Here is a 23276-nt window from a genome sequence, read left to right as displayed (position 1 = left end):
CGCCGAGCCCAGGGCCGCCGTTCCGCACCGCGCTGGCACCCCTGCCACCCACGGTTCCCCTGCCGGCGCTCGCCGCGGCCACGTGGAAATCCTCAAACCCGTCGCGGCCTAGCCTGACCGCGCACCGCGAGGCCGCAACGGCCTTCGGCGCGATCACCTCCCCTCCCGCGCGTCCTCCCTCCTTCCCTCGTGTCTGGCTGGCTGTCTGTCTTCCCTGCCCCCGTCCCCCGCCTAAATTTAGCAGCCGGGAGGCACCCACCAATTGCTCTCGCCTCCCCTACGCACCCTCCCACTGGGCTTAGCCTTCTCTCTCCTCCGCGAAGATCGCGAGCGGGGGGCGCGACCGCGCGAGGAGGGTCGCGGCCCGCGCGGGTATATCTACCACCGCACACGCGTCCGCCAGCGGCCACTGGCCGTCCCTCGGCTCGGCTCCCCTCCGCCTCTCCCTCCTCCCCCCGCCCCATTTCGGCCTCGGTGGCCACGGCCATGGCCTCTTCGGTGGCCGCCATGCCCCACGAGCCCGCGCAGTGGAGGGACCCCTCCCGCCCCACCCCGTCCAGGGGGTTCTTCAACATCCTCATCCCGCCGCCGCAGCCCGCGTCCTCCTTCACCTCCTCCTCCTCCGCGGGCGCCTCCGCTGCCGGCGCCGGCGCCTCCTCCCCCGTGCCCGGAGCCTCCTCGAGCGAGCCCACGCCCAGGCGCCGCCGCCAGATCCTCGAGCGCTGGGCGGCCGCGGCCGCGGCAGTCACGGCGTCCGCCGCGCCCGCCCCGGCCGACCAGCGCCGCCGCGCCAGGGAGGCCGAGCTCTCCGAGCTGGCGTCCGCCACGCGCCCCGTCGCCGCGCGCGCGGCCGTGTTCCGCGAGCCGTCCCCGGCGCCCTCCGACACCTCCTCGTCCGCCGCCGGCGCGCCCACCGAGCTCCCGCCGTCGGGGCCCCGGGCGTCGTCGCTCATCCAGCGCTGGCGCGAGATCGAGGCCGTCGGCCCCGTCACGCCGCGGCCCGGCTGCGCCGGCGACCCGGCGGCCTCCGACTCCGACACCGGCTCGCCGCGCGGCCGCGTGGGGTGCATCGTCAAGAAGCTCAGCGGGGCGTCCTCGCTCCCGGAGGAGGAGCTCGACGACGTGGCCAAGTCCGAGCTCTCGCTCTCGCAGTCCGCGCCGCCGTCGCCCGCGCGGATGCGCAGCGGCGCCTCGCAGTACCCTTCGGCCGCGATCAACTTCCCCCGCCAGCCGCAGCTCGTCGTCCGGACCGTGCGCGGCCGCCGCGCGATGGAGGAGCTCGTCGCCGCCATGGCGTACCGCCGGAGGCGCGAGGTCGCAGCGCTCGGCGAGAGGCACGCCGTCTCCCGCTTCGCGCACAAGGGCAGGATCCAGGTAAACGTTTCTTGTCGCATTGTGCGTTTTGGATCAAATTACAGATGTTCATCATGAATTCATGTGCTTTGTTATATTATTAATTAATCATCACTCGGATATTATTGTTCCGTTTCTCGATCGAGAAATCCTTGTTTAAAGCGAGCCAAAAAAGTGTGAGCTGTTGATTTTGACCCCCCAAACATGGGGTCGGATGCGAGTTTGGTAGATCGGTTTCTTCCCAACTGGCGCTGCTGATCAATGTCATGTGCGAAGTCCATTATGGGCCGTGTTTGGTTAGCGGTGAAAAAAATTTCATCAAAACTTTTCAGTCCTTTGACCACTAATTAGAGGTATTAAATGAGACCTAATTGCAAAACCACCTCCACAACTACGGTACCGTAGCACTTACTGTAGCTAATGAGGCCTTTGACTGTATGATCAGGGGATGATTAGGTGGGTACTGTACCATCATTGTAGCCAATCATGGTGGAACTTTGCTCATTAGATTCGTCTCGAAAAGTTACACCCATTCATGAAAAGGTTTCGCAAATAAACTTCGTTTAGTACTCCATGCATACATTCGTCTTTTTGTGTAAAATTTTACCAAACACGATCATGGTGCTTGGTTTCGCCGCGTTCGTTGACATGTCATTACAAACCAAATGAAATAAAATGAGAGCTTTTTTGTGAAGGAAAAAAATCGAATGTTATATTTGTGTGTTTATTTATTTATCAGTTGTGAGTGTCTCTGGTGCGACTGTGTAGAAACTAGAAAGTTCCACCAAAAGTCATGAAAATGTTTGGAACGATATGGACGTACTTTACTTTCAGAGGGATCTGTCATTATGGACCAGAGAAGGGAAATAACTAAGAAGATGCAAGCTTGACATAGCATTTTGCAAAAAAAAAAATGATGAAAAGCAGCAGTGATGGCTCAGTCTAATTTCAGGTTGTGACTCTGCATATCTAGCGGGTGAGATGTCTCGGGCCAATAACATCTCTGGTGACTGGTTTGTCTGGTTCTTCTGATTCGTCCACAAATTGAAATATTTTTTGGATGCTGCACGTCTGTGGTCAAGGGACACATGAGTCATACCACATGCTTGACAGGTTCATTGCTAGTATACCATGTCATGTACCTGTGGCACATAAATATGAGTAATGTCTTGGTGGTTTGTTAAGGGCAAGTACCATGCAAATTTCAACAATCCTTAATGACATTGTCTTTTAGGTTTTGTTAAGTTGTTACTGTACCTTCAATTACTTGGAAACCTTTTGGATGTTCTTTACTCCAACTCCAGCGAATAGTGATATGCATGGTCCTGATACATCGGAAAGCTGAATTGCGGGGGAAACTGATGTGCAGGTTTGTTAGCATGTCAGTAGGGATATGGTGTGTTGCGGAAGTATTACCATTTTCTGGAAGTAGATCTTGTTTGTGGAAAGCATTGTGCAAGTATTTTGGTTGGTTGAGGTCCTGTAGCATACGCTGGGCAGAAGCATAACAAAAATAAGTTATTTTTTATGTCATTGTTCTTTGCTCAAGGACAAAAGTATTCTTTCCATTCCTTCAAAAAAAAGAATGTTCTTTCCCCTGACCCTGAGGCAAAGATTGGTAGAATCATAGTGCACCAGTGATGCTGCAATATTCTGATGTAAATCTATATAACCATAATTAATCTGGCTGCAAATCTGCAACTGTGTATGTGTAACAGAATTTTTTTTATATAATATACCTGAGAGATACAGGCACTTCTGTTTTATGCTTTAGACTATTTCCCTGAAGTAGTAACTCTAGCATGTTATGCAGTATTCAACCGTACCTGATGCTCATATGCTCTTGCCCATCTTGCAGTCCATGCTTCGTCTGAGGCTATTGCGCCAACAAGGTACAGTCGAGGATGAACTATGGACTACACTAAAACCTGTTAGACCACACCAACCAAAAGATGTGACCGAGAATAATACCTCGAGGTATGTCACCCTATGAAATTAAGTTTCTCTGTTAGGTAGCTCGAGGAAGTTTAGATTGACACGCAGAAAGTTTCTCGGTCACCCTATGAAATTAAGTTTCTCTGTTAGGTAGCTCGAGGAAGTTTAGATTGACACGCAGAAACTTTCTTCTTTTGTAATGCATTCATGTCTACAACTTGATCTTCCTAGTTTTTTTCCTTAGATTGTCAACTAAAAGAAAAATGATTTAGTTCTAGTTGTATGATGACAACGAGTAAGCAACTCCCTAACTATCAATTTTCATAACTTCTTATAGATCATTTTCATAGAAGCTTCCATGTCCATAGAGTTTCATAACTTATTATTGCTGATTTTATTTCTTCAATGGATGGACAGGTATGGTAGCAGCGACACAGACTTACAAAAAGCAAACAATTACAATCAACAAACTGATGGGTAAAGAAATTGCTTATGTACAGCACGCTACGGTTATTTCAAATATCTGTTGGTTTATACCTTATTGTTCTTTACCTATGCCTAATGTAAATCTTCTTTTCAGCAAGCGCAGGGTTGATGAACAATTTTGTAATGATAGGGTTCCAGCTGAGGAAAAGTCAAATGATGTATCTGTTGAATACCTTGTTAATTCTGATGCTTCAGGAAATTTGCAGTGTGATGAGCGTAAAAAAACCAAGGGAAACTTTTGTGTTCATAGTCAAAAATATTCTGAAGCACCCAGCTTTGCAAGGTATGGGCATAGTACCGTCGATGATAATCAGTATGTGGAAGACATTTCCCCAAGCACCACAAGCACATTGAATGAACTACAAACTCCATCATCTCGAGGAGATAATCTACGTGAAGAAGACAATCAAAGCATAAATGGTTCCTGGGAAGAGAGAGGATTATGGATAAGCAGTCTTGGTTGGCCTGCACCGATAGATACAATGAGTCCGGATAGCTGGCATCAGGATGCAATGGGGGACATTGAGAATCATAATCAGATCCAATTTAATGATCGCCCCTGGATAGACTCTCCGAACTCGTGGAGATCATTATGTATTGTCACACAATCAGACTATCGTGAGTTATCCCGTAATGCTGACATTTGCAATCTTCTTGAAAGGTAATTTGGATTTAGTCCCAGTCTTGCATATCGCTTTTGCAAAATCAGATGTACGCACGATAGTCTGATTGTTTTTACTGGCTGAACTGAACCATGCTATGATATCTCTTTCTTTCCCTGCAGCAAAAAGGTCTCTAAGTCTCTTGAAAGTGACTTCAGCAATAGAATGAACCAGCTGTTGCTAACAGTCCTGCACAAACAAAGGCAGCAACGGATGATGGACGATTTTGGAGCATACTATGATGAACGCATGTACTGGAGACAGAATGATGAAATCCAGGATGCTGATAAGGAGACATCTGCGCCAAGTTCGTTACCTCCTGTCACACATCTTGGAGCCCGTCAACAAGAGAGTTGGCAGCATTCTTCTTTTGGAAGTCAACATCACGATAACCAAAACTTACTTGTAAGTGAGCTGATGTTCAATCTCAGTTGTGGAAAAGTCAGATTCTTACTATATTCTCTGTTTTAGGAAATGGAAGTGAGGGTAAGGGGTGAGATGTCCCAAATTCATCATGAATTATATGAACTGCGGAAGCTGGTGGAAAGTTGTATTGCATCCCAAGTAAAGATGCAGCAGTCCATTAAAGAAGAGGTGTGCAGTGCACTTCGTGAGGCAGGTGAGTTTCTGACACAACGTTTGTAAGTTTGTATTTTCTATATGGAACGAACAAAACTTTAGTACTCTACTTAAAGCAACCGTTTCCATATAGGAAGTGGGAATTATCCTCAGTCTCCTCAATGTGAAATGTTACATTTGGCTTTCAAGGCAACACTGTTCTTTTGCTGAGCTGCCAGTGCAAGTGCGCTAGGTTGCCTTAAAAGGCCAGCCAGCTGAGGTCTCAAGAAAAAAAAGGGTATGGCTATGTTTTGGGCGGCAATACTGGGAAAGAGTTGTTCCAGTCTTTGAAGCAAGACTATGTCCTGCAGTCTTGTTGCTTAGATCTTGGCCTGGACCAGCTCACTGCTGCATATCTTCAATGCTTTCTATGGCACCTTTTGGCCGCTTTGCCGAATTAACTGATTCTGTAATGAAGCATGTAGACTGCCACATGAACTTTGGGTGTGTTTAATTGGTGAAAAAGTTTGAATTTTGATACTGTAGCACATTTCGTTGTTATTTGACAAATAATGATCAATTATGGACTAATTAGGCTTAAAAGATTCAGCTCGTGGTAATCAATTAGACTGTGTAATTAGTTATTTTTTCAATTGCATTTAATGCTTCATGCATGTGTCCGAAGATTCGATGTGACGGGTACTGTGCAAAAAATTTTGGGAACTAAACAAGGCCTTTGTTTGGTTATCTTTGTTCTGACCCACTGCTCATTACTACCATGTTAACTGCATTTAATTTGTAATGATTGATGGGCACCTTTATGCCCGCATGCTTCTTTTTTCTGATGCCATTTCTTCAACAGGATTGATGCCAAGCCAAGCCGACACAATAGCAGCAAAAAGGGGCAGTTGCTACATCTGCCATCGAATGCAAGTTGACTCTCTACTTTACAGGTAATGATTTGCAGGGATAGATCATGTACTTCAGACTCACTTTAATCAATACTAAGTCATATCTTATTCTTATGAATTGCAAAATGTTCACAAGAACCTCACATCTCAGTTCTCGTGCATACTTACTGATATAAAATGTGTGCATTGTCATGTGAAAACGCTTCTAACCAAGTTCCTTATGATCCATCAGGTGTGGGCATATGTGCACCTGTTTCAATTGCGCCAATCTGCTGAAATCGAGCGGCAGGAGTTGCCCAATCTGTCAATCTCCTATTGATGATGCTGTTCGGGCGCAGCTGAATTTTTGAGCTTTAGGATTTAGGAAAGAAGAAACAAAAATGAGCCGGCACTCCCTGCTTTAGATGTGGAGTTTGCGAAGCCCTGGTTTTGAGGAGGCTTCTTACTTTTTGTTAACCACCACTAAAAAGTATACGAGCTAGTTCTTGGAGAAATGTAAATATGTTTTTTGCGCAAGGGCTGTTTGCTTGTATTGCCTGGAAAGTGAAAAACAAAACAGATTTCTAATCAAAATGCTGATCCTGTTTCTGATGAATCTCAGACACTCAGCTATTGTGTATCGACCACAGGAATGTTTATGGCGATAATGCTGTGTTTTTGTTTGCGGATATTACTGGCGATTCAGAGTTCAAGCGGGGCGGCGCGGCGCGCGGGTACCCACTACCTGTCCGCATCGGCCGCTACCTTCATGTAGGTGTGTTTAGATAAAAAAAATTACATAAAAAAATCTGGATTTATACATAGAGTATTAAATAGAATTTATTTATAATTTTTTTCCACTAATGGGTTATAAATCGCGAGATGAATCTAACGAGGCTCGCGAATCTAATGAATCTGCTTAATTCATGATTTTCAACAGTAATGCTACAGTACTAATTATGGATTAATTATGAATTAATTAGGCTTATTAGATTCATCTGCGATTTACAATCCATCCGTGCAAAAAAAATTATAAATAAATTTTATTTAACACTCTTAAATAGCAAGATTCTCTTTTAATTTTTTTTACCAAAACCCAAGATTTAAACACCTTCTAATTTTAGTGAAAACCCACCCGTAGTCAAACCCACGGGACTAGAAAAAAACCCGCACGCAGGTAGACCCGCGGGTGCATTCTGCACCCACACCGGCGGGTTTCGAGTGCCCGCGGGTGTGATAAAGGATATAATAAAATGCACAAATCCGTCAATTTAAATAGTCAAACATCACATTCTATAAGTAATAAGCCAAACTAACAATAAATTCCCAAGTTCAAAGTAATAAGGACAAACTAACAACAAATCTATAAATTTTTATGCTAATTTTATAGTTAAGATAGTTGGGATGAGCCTTACCTAAGCACGTTGGGCTAGAGATTCTTTATTTCTGATGGTTGCGGGTCCACCGTCGGGTGGAATCTCAAACCCGCACCTGAACCCGCACCCTCAATACATGGGTGCGGGTGCGGGTCCACTCACGGATGGATTATCGGACCCGCACCATTCGGACCCGCACCCGCACCCGCACCATTCGAATCTAAAATCCGGGGATGCCCACATCCGCGGGTGCAATTGTCATTTCTACTTTCTAATATGAACTCTAGATAAGTAGCATGAGCACCGTTGGATATTTATTGAGTTTATTTTTTTAGCACTGCTAAATGATTTAGTTTTGCTATAGCCTACTATAGTTTTTTATTGCTTTTAGAGAGAATACTGCGGCTAAACTTCATATGCGCTATTTACAATATAGTTTATGAGTAAAAATATATGCGTTTCTTTTGCAACATTTGAGTTCTAGCAACGTTTTTTTTTTTTGGAAAGTTCAAAACTTCAAACTCAGCGTTTAGTGTCTCTCCACCCCACACGCGCGCTGCGGTCATGGACGACGCATCACCAACCGCACCAGTCCGGTGTCCGTGTCGCGCTCTGCCACCCAGAAAACCCCACAAACGCGGCGACAGGTGCACGCGAGATTGGCTGACATGAATCCAACGGCAGGTGACATTTCGTCCATCATTGTCGCTCGAAATGAATCCAACGGCTCCCGGTCGTCCGCTCGCACAGGCGCCGTTTTCCCCGTTTTCACCGGCTAACAGGCCCGACGGCGTCCAACCCTGCGCTCGTGCTCGCCATCCAGCGCGTCAGGGCGGTCGCCCCTACCGCCGCGCTCGCCGAATCCCGCGCAGGAGAGGCGAGGCCGATCCGCCGGCTGGCCGTCGCACGAGCTGGGAGGCGGGACCGTCGCCGCGAGTGGGGAGGCGGGCGGGCGGCCGCCGCACGCGTGGAGGCAGGCTCGCCGCCGCGAGCGGAGAAGCAGCAGACTGCCGGGGCACGTGGTCATCGAGCAGCTGCTCCTCAGCCGGGGCGCCGGTCCCACCCCACGAGCTCAGCGGCAGCAAGCACCGGTGCGCGGTTAACAGGTGTCGCGCTCTGCCACCCAGAAAACCCCACAACACGCGGCGACGGGTGCACGCGCTGCCTCGCCCGCCATGGCCGCCGCCGCCGGCGACCCGTTGACCCCGTCCTCCGGTGAGCCTCCCCTCCCCCCTTCCCTGCGTCTCGCTTCTGATCATGTGGCGGATGCGGATTCCCCTACGGCTACCATTCCTACTTGTTGGGGAAATGCTCTTTGTTTCCTTTTCGCTTCATTTCCTCGTTCACGAGTGGGAGGGAACGCGGGATCTCCGTTGGTTTGGGGGATTTTGGTGATGCGTTTTGCGCTGTTCGGCGAGGGTTTTGTTGGGTGCCCGCATGAGGCCGCCATTCGCAAACGCTTCGGTTTCCATTCGGCTTTTGGATTGAGGGCATCTTTCAGAGAAAACTATTTGTCCTGTCATCTTTCTTTGTGCTTAGCAAGGTATGGGCTGCTGTTTTTTCTGTTCTGCTTTGAGGATACCCGCCTCTGTTTTGTTTGCTGAAACACTGGTTTAGGATATCTAACTCTAAGGACGGATGACAGGTAAAACAGAGATGATAACAGTTTTTTTTATTTATGTTTCCGTTGTGCTCTGCTCAATATTTAGTTAGCTATAGATGGCATTAATCATAACAAAAGAATGAGAATTTCATGTATATGTAATGTGTTTTTACTTAGTCTGCATAATAACATGGAAATGGTGAAAACAGAAGCAGACCAAGCAAGCAATATGTGAGCGATGACTTGGTTGATTTCATGTTGTCCACTGTATCTAGACTGTCATATAAAGTTATGTCTCATCTTCTCTAAGTGAAGGTTTTTTGCTTTTATAATTCCTTATTTTCCCTACACATGCTATTTTCTTCTGATTAACATCTTCGTTAGGTTAACATTATGTTAACTAGTAAAGCCAAGTTTTTCCTTATATATTTGTGCTGTTAGATGCATTTATACTGCTAGAACTTTGCAAACAAAATCTGTGTTGTATTTTGCAACTTATTACAATGCCTGTGCTTCTCTTTGGGAAATGTATCATTGATGTTTTTGGTAGAAATATACATGATCTGGCATTGTGAATAAATTTACTTGGCCTTTCTCTTCCGTGATAGTAATCCTTTTGTTTTTTGTAGGCATATTTTACAGAAGGCACAAGAAATCTGCTGAGCGTAATACCAGTGTATTAACACCTGGAGTTGCAACCTATTCCAGTGGTCATGCACTCCCTGTTGCAAGTAGTAGGGTCCCCAGTTTAGGATTTGGCAGTGCTAGCAAGGAATGGGATAACATTCGTCAGCGCAAGGTCCAATTGATCAACTTCCTTTCTAGTCTGGAATGCCCCTCTGAAAATTCTGTGATAGCCAACAGAATGGCAGGTGGCAAATTGAACAATTATTCTATGGAGCCAAGAGAACAACAAGAAGATACTCCAATAATAGTAATTTCAGATGATGAGGATGGAAACAATTCAGGATACAAAGAACTGACAACATCTGATTTGGCTAGTAATATCATGAAATGGGTGGCATCCAATGGGGTGAGCCAAGCATTTGAAACCATGCATGTTGAAGGAGACAAATACGCAGATTGTTCCATATGGTCAAAGTGCAGCTTTAGTGAATCAATTTCCTTTGCAAACCAGCTGGCAACCATCTATTCAGTTTGAGAGAGTTGTATTGCAGAAAAGGCCTGAGGAGCAGCGTATGCAAGATCTTGTGGTATTTACCTTTCAATTCCAGTTAACTAGTGAATGTTCAATTCTACATATCTGTATTTTTGTGCTTATTCTACTATGTGTGCCAAGATGAACGACTTTGTATTCCAATGCTTAGTTCTTGTTTTTCATTCTAGGCTGTTAACATAGCGGAGAAGAGAGCAGAAGCACAAGTGTTCCTTTCACATCCTATAGAGAAAAAAACGAAGGAGATCAGACTCTAGCTTGCATGTCAGCGAAGATGCTACCAGTACCCCTAGGCAAAGGAAAAGAAAATCTGGCACAGATCCAGTAGCTGCTGATTTGTCATTGGATTTAGGACAAACTGATATTTCATCAGAACCTGACCTGCCTATGAAGGAAGAGGAGAAACCAAAAAATGAAAGTGACGGTCTTGAGGAATACTGGAAGGATTTTGCATTGGCCATCGAAAGTACAAAGGTATGCGTGTCAACAACAGAATTTGGTTTATAGTGCAGCACTCTTTAAAATTTTTTCCAGATGACTGCTAGTTATGCTTGTGAATACATGTTGTATTATCTATTTAAATATTGAATGCTGCTTTCTACGAAGCATCTTCATGGTAGTATGTTAGGCCTGGTTGATTGGAAGAAATATTCTCCATTTAACAATGTAAGGTTAAGCCAACAATATGAACACTGCAAGAAAGCAAAAGATCCCAACATAATTTTTTAGAGATGGAGAAAAGCTGTGCCTATAAGGATGAAATCTCCATAGGCTTGTCAAGATCACAATAACTTTATTAAAATTTTGTACTGTATTAATTTTTATGCACAGCCATGACAACTACACCTAGATTACAATGATGACTTGTATCGTGACATCATAACTCCCAATAAAAGGGAGTATCTTATTATATGGGAGCTAAGTGATAAATAATGAATAGGGGTTCATTAGCTGAAGTGTTCAAAAATGCATTCCGTTGCCTTTTTTAGGCTTTCTATCTAATATCTATCATGACAAGTTTGCATACTTGCTGTTCAGTTCAGTTGTCGGTAACCAGTTTGTATTATCTGTGATTCTTGATTTGGTTACTTTTATTGGTTCAGATTGACGCATTTGATGAGGCAGCAATTGAAAAAGAAGAGGATCATGGAAAGGTGGAGGATGTCGATTGCAATCATGACATTCGGATTCATGAAGATTTGGGCCATGTATGCTGTGTCTGTGGAATGATTGTGAGAAGAGCTGAATCAATAATTGATTATCAGTGGAAAAAGGTTTGTAATTTGTTTAAGATATAGGAGGCCTTTGTAGCTCCAATTCATTTAGCACTAAAGTTATTTTTATGCATGCATGTAGTTTCCACTTTGGGAAAATCCTAAGAACAGGCTCCATATTGGGGTGTTCCTGTTTAGCAAATGGCCTGGTAGTTAATTCTTGCATTAGTTCTGCTTCACTTACGTTACAGTTTCAAGTTTTGAACACCTGTGATGTTAGCTTATCTTCTCATTTCAGTTCATATGCACTAGTTCCATTTAACTACATGATCCTTACATCAATCCAGCTACATGGTCCTTACAATTTTAACTTTTGAGCACTTGTGCCGTTAGCTTACCTGCTTATTCCACTTTATATTATAATCATGAGATTCAAATGTGTAAATCTGCACAGAAGAGAATAGTATTGGAGAAACCAAGTGACCTTAACGTTTTTTTTAAAGAAAATTTCAGGCTTCAAGGAGAAGAACAAGCTGCTATGGAGGACATTTGAAGGATGCTGATGAGATAGATTGTGGTAGTGTTAAACTGTCTGAAGATTTCATAGCTGCAGATATTGCTATTCATCCTAGACATGCTAAGCAAATGAGACCACATCAGTTGGAAGGATTCAACTTTTTGGTTAAGAATTTGATTGGAGACAAGCCTGGAGGTTGCATTCTTGCCCATGCCCCAGGTTCAGGGAAAACATTTATGCTTATAAGTTTCATTCAGAGCTTCTTAGCAAGGTATCCATCTGCAAGACCTCTTGTTGTGCTACCCAAAGGGATATTAGGTACATGGAAGAAAGAAATTCAACGGTGGCAAGTACAGGATATACCGTTGTATGATTTCTACTCTGTTAAGGCTGAAAAAAGAGTAGACCAACTGGAAGTCCTCAAATCATGGGAAGACAAGATGAGTATACTGTTTCTTGGATACAAGCAGTTCTCCACAATTGTCTCTGATGATGGGGGCAGCAAAGCAGCAGCTGCATGTAGGGACAGGCTGCTAAAGGTCCCCAACCTTTTGATAATGGATGAGGGTCATACACCAAGAAATAGGGAGACTGATGTGCTAGGAACTCTGAGTAGAGTGGAAACACCACGCAAAGTGGTCCTCTCAGGTACACTATTCCAGAATCATGTTAAGGAAGTGTTTAACATTTTGAATCTTGTTCGCCCAAAGTTTCTCAAAATGGAATCATCCCGTCCCATTGTAGACGGATAATGAGTCAAGTAGATATGTCAGGTAGAAGTTCGAAAGGGAATGCCTACAATGCATTTACGGAGTCAGTTGAAAAAACATTATTGAATGATGACTACTTTGAGAGAAAAGCTGATGTCTTTAGAGGTCTTAGAGAACTTACAAAGGATGTTCTTCACTACTATAAGGGCGATATATTAGATGAACTACCTGGCTTAGTCGACTTCAGCGTCTTCTTAAAACTCACTTCCATTCAGAAAGAGATTATTCAAAAGAAGATGGGAGCATATGACAAGTTCAAAAGAAGTGCAGTAGATACTTCATTGTATGTTCATCCATGTCTTTCAGAAATTTCAGAAGTTAATGTTGAGGGGAGGGATAACAACTTGACAGATAAGTCAATTGATATGATGATTGATTCCATCGATGTGAGAGATGGGGTGAAGGCCAGGTTTTTCATGAATATGCTGTCACTTGCTAGTTCTCAAGGAGAGAAATTACTTGCTTTTAGCCAATATATACTTCCAATGAAATTTTTGGAAAGGCTGCTGGTTAAGGTGAAGGGCTGGCATGTGGGGAAAGAGATTTTCATGATCCTTGGTGATACTAGTCAAGAAAACAGAGAAATGTTAGTTGATCAATTTAACAACTCTGCTGATGCAAAAGTACTGTTTGGTTCTATCAGAGCATGTGGCGAGGGTATCTCCCTTGTTGGCGTGTCAAGAGTTGTCATTTTGGATGTTCACCTGAACCCATCTGTCACCCGTCAAGCAATCGGGCGTGCATTCAGGCCTGGACAGCAGAAGAAAGTGTTTGTGTACAGGCTTGTAGCTGCTGATTCTGCCGAGGAGAAGCACCATGAGTCTGCATTCAAGAAGGAAGTTATACAGAAGCTGTGGTTCGAATGGAATGAGCACTGCACAACAGAAGACTTCAAACTTGGTCAAGTTGATATTGATGACTGTGGGGATGAATTATTGGATACTAAAGCAATGCGTCAGGATGTCAAGGCACTGTATAGGATGTGAACACCTGCTTCTCAATGTCTCGATATTGTTTTGCATGCTAGTAGTCTCATCCAGAATGTCTTTGTAGGTAGGTAAGAAGCTTTGTGGCCACTGGACGCCATGTAAATATTGCAATGCTGATTTTCTGAGCTGGTACATGATCTGATGTAAGTAGATTTTCCTCTAGAATCATGCCTTAAATTACATCATGAAACCAATGCTTTGACGGGTACTGTTTATCTGCAGGGTGATATGGTGGCAGACTTGTGACGGCAGTTTCTTAGTCATTTTCAAACTATGTTTATGGTATGGCTCCTTTGTAGTATGTGCCAACTTGTGACAGCAGTCAGGTTGATCCTAAAGTTTCTGAGCATTAACAGCCATCGTTTTCCCATAAAGTTTCCATGGGCAAACAGTAAACAGCTCATTAAACCCTTTTGTGAATGTGCGCTCAGTTTGTTTGCTCTCCAGCATTGGAGGTTATGCGGCTGTTTTGTTCTTGGGTGTTGGAACTATGCAGTGCCCTTCTTTTTGTGCCCAACGCAATGCAGGCAGAAGCGGGTAGAGGCCATTGGAAAGCTCAAAGGCACTGTGTGCTTGAGATGTTTAAAAACCGTACTGGTGGTTTCGCTATGACGTTTAGTATGGCTCGTCATAGGTTCTGGCGCTCACTTGGTTTATGAATTATGAAGCTGTCTTTCTCTACGCATCTGAATTAGTATATCTGCCTTTTACAAAATCATATGAAAAAGCTCCTCTCTTTTTTCCGTCTTCTTTTGTTTTGGAACACAAGAAAGGCAAGATGGGACAGTGTAGGCAGGAAGCTGATAGTTCGGGGATTCATGTTCGGTTCGCTTGTGTTCTTTTCGTGGATCTCGGAGTGTAGGTGAGTATGGGGACCAAGCCTCCGAGCTCAACAACTGAAGATTTTTTACGAGAAGATACATCAAATACTACTCGATCCTTGCTAGCTGAAGACACAGCAATCCTTGTGCGTGCACACAGAGAGACGCAAGACCAACTAACACATCGGTCAAACACCAACGCAGATCACCGGCGATGTGGAGGTGCGTGGATTATGAAGAAGCATACGTGACAACTGCAGCAATCCCGCCGTTGGAAACAACTTTGCTTCTTCATTATCTCGGCAGTTGTGTTATCTGAAGCTGTGTCACGTTTAAGCCAACTGTAATTCCTGAAGGGGCTACCACCACGGCTTACACAAGGGCTTGAACTTGCAATGGCAGTGGGCTCACGGGTCATAGCGCTCGTGGCTTCCCCTGCACTGGTCCAGGCACCTCACCCTGGACCTCGGAGGCTCGGACATGCGCCCGCTCGCCACCGACGCTGCCCGCTGCAACTCCTCCAACCTCTCGCTCGCCACGCGGCAGTAGCAACCCGGAGCAGCCATGGCCGGCCACCGCGGCGCGCCCGGCGCCTGGCGCCGCTGCTGCTAGGGGTGGCTAGGCTCTCGGATCCTCTCCATGGGCCATGGCTTCCCTCTCCGCGTCGCAGCTGGCCAGCGGGCGGCGCTGGCCTCCCCCTCGCCGCGACCAGGGGTGGACGGTATTTCATTTACCGTCCACCCCTGGTACCTGTGAGCCGTTCAATCCTCAACCGACGGTCCAGATTAAGCAAGGAGACCCCGTAGAAACGGGACGTTGAATGGGCTTCGCCGCCCTCTCGTCATCCCGTCGCACACTCGCGCTGCTTCGCCGGTCTCGCCGCCGCCCTCCGGCGAGCTCCAAACCCGTGACGCGCAGCCATGCACGCACGCACGCACTGGATTTGTACTTCCTAGCACCGATCTGTAGCCAGTTCTTCCTCAACCTGGGCACCGATCTCGATCTGTAGCCGCCTAGCCGGTTTTGAAAGCCAGAAAAAGTTCTTGGCGCATACCGTAAAATCTTAACCAAAATCTGCATGCGTGCCACTTTATCTTGATCTCGTATCGAAAGGACCTCAGCGGGCGTCTCATCGTCATCGGCGGGCTCCCTAGCTCGCCTGGGAGGCTGGGACATCGTCATCGTCATCACATGATGAGTTGATGCCATCGCTGGGTCCTGGGTGCGAATGCGAGTCACAGAAGCAGCCGGCCGTCAAGCCGCCGCCGCGCACCCGGAGCTCCTCGCTGGCTTCGGCGCCGACCCGTCGCACGGCTTGTGCGCCACCGCCTGGCATCCGCAGGAACATGCTCGCCGAGTGACCACCAAGGCCATCGTACGCCCCGCCTCTGCTGCGTTCACGGTTCACCCTCGCCGCCAACTAGCTAGCTCGTCGACGGGCTCACCATGGTGCGCCGGACGTCTTCCAGGTCGCCTGGGGTAGTGTGATACGGCCGCTGCAGCAGGCTCGGCGGCTGCCTGCCGGGGATGTGCTGCAGCTGTGCGGCTCGCGTTCCATGCGTGCGATAGCTGCGCGACATCATCCAGGAGGCTGGACATGGGAGGAACCCGCGAGGCGTTGAGGTCGCCGCGGAGAGCTTTGGCGAGGCCGGCGTGCGGGCGGCGGTGCGGCGACCGGACCGAACCGGTGCCTCGTGTCGGCGGCCCGCGCGGACTTGGAGTCTTGGACGACAGAGGAAAGGTTTGCTCCGCGATAGTGTTAGGAATAAACCCAGCACACGTGTGTGCGTGGCTGGGATGTGTGTGTGCGCGCGTTGTGCGCGAGAGGCCGTGTGTGCGTTCCAGAGCGCGGTGCGCGCGTGTGTGTTGTGTGCGCGAACGGCGGCGAGCGTTTGCGTGCGCAGCCGCGGTTCGGACGTGATCGTGTGGCGATCAGGTGGCTGCGATCGGGCTCGTCCGAGCGAGCAGGAGGCCGTTAGAGCGCCCACCTCGGCCGGGTATCTCTGCCCACGTCGTGCGCGTCGGAGCGCGTCGCGGCGAAGCAGAGCGGGTCGAGCGGAGCGGATAGGGTAGCGCGTGAGTCGTGGGCGCGTCAGCCCAGGCTATAAAGCCTCGGTGTAACCCTGTGATCGTGAGTGTGCAAGCAAGTGAAGAGCGGCGTGCGTCGCCGTGCGTTCGTGCGCAAAGCTTGTCCGCGGGCACTGTTCATCATCTTCCTCCTCTCGCCTCGCCAAATTCGCGTTGTGTGGTAGCTAATTCAACCGGCAAGTGAGTCAGTGAGCTCGAGTGTGAGGCGTATAGTCGACTGCGCGCAAGTTTTGTGGCCGGGGACTGCCGGAGGTGTGAGTGCACCGACGACCCCCTCGGCGGAGCTCTGTTCGCGTGGCGAGGCGGCGTTCTGCGTCGGGTGGTGATCCAACAAGTGGCATCAGAGCCGGCGAGGTCCAGGCACCATGTCGTTGCCACCGGAGCGCTCGTTGTCGCCGCTCCGTCGTCGCGGTCGCTCTCCGCCGAGGAGGGTGCGGACCCGTGACGTCGTGTTGGAGCGCGTCGTGGAGCGGGTCGCGACGTCGGGCTCCGTCAGCTATCTGGTGTTGGCGCCGTCGAGCTATACTGCATGGGCAATCAAGGTGGAGGCGATCCTTGATGCGCAGGGGCTCTGGGAGGCGGTGGCACCAGCGGACGGCGAGGAGGTGGACGTGCGCAAGAACAAGGCGGCGCGGGCCCATCTCCTCCAAGCTCTGCCAGAGGATATTTTGATGCAGGTGTCGACCAAGCCGACGGCGAGAGAAGTGTGGGAGGCACTCAAGACCCGGTTCGTCGGTGCGGATCGCGTGCGGACGGCGCGCCTTGCCACACTCAAGGGGGAGTTCGACTCCCTGATCATGGCGGACGGCGATGCGTTGGACGAGTTCGCGGGGAAGATCAGCGCCATGGCCGCGCGGTTCGCCAGCCTCGGGTCCACGCTGGACGATGCGGGCATGGTCAAGAAGTTGCTCGACTCGGTGCCCGACCGGCTATACTCGGCGGTCGCGGGCATCGAGCAGTTCTGCGATGTCGCGGTCATGCCGTTCGAGGAGGCACTTGGGCGGCTCAAGGCGTTCAACGAGCGGTCAAGGCGGCGCGCTCAGCTCTCCGGCGGACAAGGCTCGTCAGGCGGCCAAGTCGACGGCGGGCGGCTCCTGCTCACGGAGGAGGAGTGGAGTGCGCGGCGCAAGGCGAAGTCCGGCATTGGAAAATGCTTCAACTGCGGCGTCCGTGGCCACTTCGCGCGTGACTGCCGCAAGCCAAAGAAGGAGGTCGTCATGGCGGCCACGGTGGATGTCGGCGAGGAGTCGACCGAAGCAGCTCTCCTGTGAAGTCCGGCGTCGGCGACGCTGGGATCCGGCGTAGGGCGCTTGGTTTAGGGGGAGATTGTTAGGAATAAACCCAGCACACGTGTGTGCGTGGCTGGGATGTGTGTGTGCGCGCGTTGTGCGCGAGAGGCCGTGTGTGCGTTCCAGAGCGCGGTGCGCGCGTGTGTGTTGTGTGCGCGAACGGCGGCGAGCGTTTGCGTGCGCAGCCGCGGTTCGGACGTGATCGTGTGGCGATCAGGTGGCTGCGATCGGGGCTCGTCCGAGCGAGCAGGAGGGTGGACGTTGAGGCCGTTAGAGCGCCCACCTCGGCCGGGTATCTCTGCCCACGTCGTGCGCGTCGGAGCGCGTCGCGGCGAAGCAGAGCGGGTCGAGCGGAGCGGATATGGTAGCGCGTGAGTCGTGGGCGCGTCAGCCCAGGCTATAAAGCCTCGGTGTAACCCTGTGATCGTGAGTGTGCAAGCAAGTGAAGAGCGGCGTGCGTCGCCGTGCGTTCGTGCGCAAAGCTTGTCCGCGGGCACTGTTCATCATCTTCCTCCTCTCGCCTCGCCAAATTCGCGTTGTGTGGTAGCTAATTCAGCCGGCAAGTGAGTCAGTGAGCTCGAGTGTGAGGCGTATAGTCGACTGCGCGCAAGTTTTGTGGCCGGGGACTGCCGGAGGTGTGAGTGCACCGACGACCCCCTCGGCGGAGCTCTGTTCGCGTGGCGAGGCGGCGTTCTGCGTCGGGTGGTGATCCAACAGATAGCGCTCGTCAATCTCGGCCGGTCAAGCCTAATCCAACGACTATAATGAACCCAAGGGTGGACGGTAAATGAGATACCGTCCACCCCTGGGTGGCCCGCCGCCCGCCATCATCGGCGGCAACCATGCCGTCGTGACCTCTGTCACGTGATACCGCGCAGAGGCAGGAGGTCCTCGAGGCCGCCTAGCTGCCGCCGGACCGGACGGGCCTCGTGCTCCTGTTCGCATCCCGTCGCGCCCGGAACGGGAAGACGACCATGCTCGCCAAGGCTGTCTCGCGCCTGCGACACCTCGGCGGGCGGGATCCATCCGCGTCGTCAATGGCGTGGAAGTCGAGCACAAGCAGTCAAGCACCTCGGCGAGAGGCTCATGATGGTTCACGGCGTGTTCCGCGTCACCTGGGGGGCGGCGCGGTCAACACTCGACAGCCTTCGTCCGCGAGGTGGACGCCGTATGTCGGGACGGCGCGGCGGTTCGACTCCGACGGCGAGGTGCAGCGATTGGAACGCGAGCCGCTTCTGACGCTTAAATTCTGGTCTCGCTTAAATTCTGCAAATCATGTACACGATTAGTAAGCACTCAAAAAGTTTAGAAAACTGAACTTGGAATCACAGGACGAAAGAATTTGGTCCTAAGCGGAGCAGCGATTAATGCACAACACAGCTCCATGCTTGTCCTCGACGCCGGGGACTTCTACGGCGATGTGGATGCCGCTGGAGACCTCGACTTCAAGGAGACCCGGACGTGATGGGTCGAGATCCTGCCGGTGCCGGGAGAGTCGGTGGACACCTTCCCCAGCGACGGCCGCCGCGGCTCCATGCCTGCGCCAGCTTCCAGCCTCCTCTTGAGCACGCTCTTCCGCACGCCGTCGCTGTCGAACAAGAACGCGGCGCACACCGGCAGGTCGGACTCCTCGCCGTCGTCGCAGCCCAGGATGAGCTCCAGCGGCAGCTCGAAGCAGGACGACGAGGAGGCGGCCTCCCCGTCGTCGAGGCCCAGGCCCCGCGAGGACGACGACGTCGACAGGCAGTCGAACCGCTCCAGCGACACGGCCAGCGACATGTTGCTCGGTCGCGCCGACGCCGAGCACGTGCTTGGGTAGCCGGCCTCCACGGCCGCGGCGGTCTTGTTGCCGAATGCGCTCGACGAATAAGGGCGCGCAGCCATCGCCACCGCCGCCGCCGCTGTCGATGTCGGAGGTTTGATCCTCCTGGCGAGCCCCGGGACGTGCATGCAGCAGGTGAACGGCCCTTTCCCGGCGTGCTTCGCTTGCTGCTTGCCCCGGCCGGCCTTGGCGCCGCCGAAGGAGTACTCCTCGGCGTCCGCGGCAGCGATCAGCGGCACGTCGCTGCCCCAGCGCTGCGGCTCGCTCGCCTTCCGCTCCGACGACGAGGGCAGGGCAACGTCGAAACCAGCGTCCGCTAGCTCCGTCTCCCAGCTGTCGGACAGCTTGCTCCTCGGCAGCGCCGCGGAGGGCGGGGAGTGCGCGGCTGGGCGCGCATCGTCGACGCCTAACCCGGTGGGGGTGGCCAGAGCCTTTATCCCCCCGGCGATCGACGCGCGCGGGGACGCCGCCGCCGCGGTGGCCGGCACGCTCGCACCGGTGTCGAACCGAGCCGGCGACACGTGGGCACTGCGGTCGTCCACGGAGACGGAGGGGATGGGAAGGGGCCTGTCGATATTGAGCCGGGAGAACTGCCGCAGAGAGAAGGGGTCGACGGCCACGTCCCTCACCTCCAGCTCATCCGGGCGCTGCCAGTGGAAGGCCTCTTCCCACGAGGCTCCGTAGATGGACTCCCTCGCCATGGTTGGGCGCGCGCGCGCTGCAGTGGCGAAAGCGAAAGGAGAACGAGGCGGTGATTGATGGGTCGGAGCTTTAGGACTAAGCCCATGGCGATCGGGTGATGGGTTTGACACCGAGAAGCGGAGTAGTGGATGGCACGCTCGCGCGTTAGTGGCGGCGGCGTTCGTGCCCACTCTCTCTGTTCGCGTTGGCGCGCAGTATTCAATTTGTGGCGCTGGGCGCTGGCGTCATGACCTCGTCTTCATGGGCCGGAAATGGGGGTGAAGAGACGCCTCAGCTCGGGCCGGGCGGGCCTTGGACACGCATATTCTCCGCATTACTTTATTTATGGGCCTGAAAACCTTTTGAAGCAAAGGTTTTATTTATGGGCCCGCGAGAGAGGTTGGCCTGCTAAGAGCTTAAGCCTTCCGAGTATCCAAAGCCCGTTTTCTCGGCAGCGTCACGCCATAAACTCAACTTCGGGTATTGTCCAAACTTGTTTATATTAATTTGAGTGCTTTAAGAAGCATCAAATCAATCTTGTACCAACTAATTTGTAAACACATGTTACTGTTCACTACGAAGGAAAATGTAAGATGTCCAAGTGATGTGCCCTGAAGGCTTCCTTCAACTGTGCCCAAGTGAACCGGGTGTCCGCGGGGAACATTGCCACATGATTGTCCCACCATGTGCGTGCTGGCCCCTAAGCTGCTGAGCGGCAAATCCTGCCTTGTCCCCATTATTGTACGGGTGCAGGGTGAATTTGGACTCGATAGTCCGAAGCCAGCTGTCTGCCTCCAGTGATTCATCCGCCTTATGGAAGAGCGGTGGTTGAGTAGCCAGAAATTCCGGATATCCAGGAGCTGGGGGCTGGGGATGATGTTCGTGCCGCTGTGCCCTGCCCTGCGCCACAATCTCCCGGAGGAGTGCCGTCTGCTCATCGTGTCCGGTGAGCATGGCCGCAATGGCTTGGGCCAAATCAGGAGGGTTCGGTGGTTCGCCCATTCTGCATTCAGTCATGGTTGGGTCAGTCCCAAAAAAAAATTATTACAAAACAATCAACCCTGGAAGAATGCAGAAAGCGTAAATTAAATCAAAAGTCGGAATTCTTTTTGCAACTAAATCCGAACTATCCGGATTCTCACCCGGAATATCCGGATACTCCCACCCGGACTATCCGGACCTATGTCCGGAGTCTCCGGATACACTCGTGGTGTTTCAGTTCGTCCCCACCCTCAAAATATAAGAATCTTTTTAAATCAATGAATGACATGATGCACAATGCATGACCGTCCTACGGTGACCTCTCATCTCCATCCCAATAATCTAGCTGCGACTAAAACATTAACAATATAGGGCTATTATCATTAACCCATGCCCACGCTACTAAATAACCTTTGTCTTAAGTTGAAATTCGTTTTTAAGTCGTAAAACCCTCAAAATTAGTCATGCTCATACCACCCCCAGTGTGTTTCGGCTCTGATACCAGCTGTGACAGAACCGCCAAATTAAATCCCTAATTAAGCATAATGGCCGTCATTTGAACACATCGGGCGCATTAGCTTAACGGCTTAATTTGGCGATTCTTTCTCAACCCACGGCCCGATCGAAACAACACCGGTAGTCCCACGCGAAGGTGGGCGCAGATGGTACAAGCACGACTCATTACTTGAAAATACAAGACTGATCACGACACGAAACATTTAGTTTTACAAACCGAGTTCAAATACATAAATAATTTACAAGATTAACACTTACATAGGCATGACTGAAGTCGAAAACAAAGATCCTACAACTACTCTAGCTTACATCAGTTCTGATCCTCCCCGACCGGTCGGACTGGTTCACACAACCGGTCGAACCGGTCGGACTGGTTCACCCAACCGGTCGAACCGGTCGGCACCCTGCTGCCAACTCCACCGGTCAGACCGGTCCCACGGACCGGTCAGACCGGTCTACGCAAAACAGAAAGGTTGCACACTCAACCCACAAGTGTACAGCTCGACAGCGCCCTAACCTAAGGGTCCCGCAACTCGACCTGCCACCCCTCTGCACCCCAGCGGATGAACTTGACACAACAGGGGCAGAAGTCGACGTCCGGGTGTCCTGTAATAATAAATGTGGCAACAAACCCTGAGTATTCTAATACTCAGCAAGGCTTACCCGACCAGTAGGTATAACTTAGCCCACATAACTAGACTTGCAAGGCTTTTGGCTGGTGGTTATTTTGCAGAAACCACGGCTAAAGTAAGTCCTTACTTTCATGATTTTAGCCCAGATTGTATATATATCTAACCATGATCTATCATTAGCATAAACTATCTATAGCAAATATGGTGGAGCAACAGGTATAAAATCAATATAGAGAAACCTTATATTAATCACTTATCATCCCTACTCGCACTACGCTGCGACTCGGTGATCAAGGTGCTCATATCCGAGAGCGACTGACGGCGAATCGATCCGAGTCTCAATTCTCCATTCATTGCATAACAATTTCACAACTCATGTACTGGAATATGACCATACCATGTATCTCGCGAGTAACCGGCAATTACTCGACTTCTAACCATCCTATATCTCGCGAGTGGTAAGAGGTCACTCGTCTTCTACCGGGAACTATTCAGCATAGCACCTCTATCGTCCTATACATACTACTATAAACTCGAGGAAACCTAGGGATCATGCAGCTAGGGTTCCAAAAATTCCTAAACCTAATGCACAAGTAGTAGAGACATATATAGGTGTTATAATTTGAAATAATAGGAGTTGCACCGGGGCTTGCCTTCGGGCTGCTTCTCGACACTGGGCTCAGCTGGGCCTTGGGCCGGGTGCTCACGCCGCTCTTCCTGCTGAACTTGCCCCTGCTGCTCCTGTGGCTCGGCGATCACCTCGTACACGGCTCCCTCGGCGGCGGCGACTACACGTATGCAAATGATATGAGAATGCATGCACGGGTTGCAAATCTTAAAATAGCCAATGACTAGATGCAACTACTAGTAATTTACACAAAAATTGCACTCCCAGGCCCAGAACATTTCCCAAAAA

General features: G+C 50.2%; 2 protein-coding genes and 1 pseudogene across 2 annotated transcripts; 2 read left to right on the top strand and 1 right to left on the bottom strand.

Moving 5' to 3' along the window:
• Window positions 1–274: 274 nt before the first annotated feature.
• On the top strand, window positions 275–6513 carry LOC120661387. Its single transcript, XM_039940240.1, has 8 exons — window positions 275–1374; window positions 3212–3330; window positions 3706–3765; window positions 3869–4435; window positions 4559–4841; window positions 4908–5055; window positions 5857–5947; window positions 6138–6513. The coding sequence occupies exons 1-8, from the start codon at window positions 487–489 to the stop codon at window positions 6253–6255; spliced, it is 2274 nt and encodes a 757-aa protein (XP_039796174.1). The 5' UTR covers window positions 275–486; the 3' UTR covers window positions 6256–6513.
• Window positions 6514–8057: 1544 nt separating this feature from the next.
• Window positions 8058–13989, top strand: LOC120661386 (annotated as a pseudogene).
• A 5149-nt stretch (window positions 13990–19138) lies between these two features.
• Window positions 19139–20292, bottom strand: LOC120662829. Its single transcript, XM_039941897.1, has one exon. It carries the CDS (start codon window positions 20249–20251, stop codon window positions 19139–19141), a length of 1113 nt encoding a protein of 370 aa, XP_039797831.1. The 5' UTR covers window positions 20252–20292.
• Window positions 20293–23276: the final 2984 nt, after the last annotated feature.

This window comes from Panicum virgatum, chromosome 2N (genome assembly GCF_016808335.1).
Source record: "Panicum virgatum strain AP13 chromosome 2N, P.virgatum_v5, whole genome shotgun sequence".
Taxonomy (NCBI): domain Eukaryota; kingdom Viridiplantae; phylum Streptophyta; class Magnoliopsida; order Poales; family Poaceae; genus Panicum; species Panicum virgatum.
This window is presented reverse-complemented; position numbering and strand designations above follow the sequence as displayed.

Excerpts from the sequence above, each read along its gene's own strand:
- LOC120661387 (XM_039940240.1), top strand. The coding sequence starts at position 487 with ATGGCCTCTTCGGTGGCCGCCATGCCCCACGAGCCCGCGCAGTGGAGG. Across the intron at positions 1,375-3,211 it reads CGCACAAGGGCAGGATCCAG|TCCATGCTTCGTCTGAGGCT; the intron begins GTAAACGTTTCT and ends CCCATCTTGCAG. Across the intron at positions 5,948-6,137 it reads GTTGACTCTCTACTTTACAG|GTGTGGGCATATGTGCACCT; the intron begins GTAATGATTTGC and ends ATGATCCATCAG.
- LOC120662829 (XM_039941897.1), bottom strand. The coding sequence starts at position 20,251 with ATGGCGAGGGAGTCCATCTACGGAGCCTCGTGGGAAGAGGCCTTCCAC.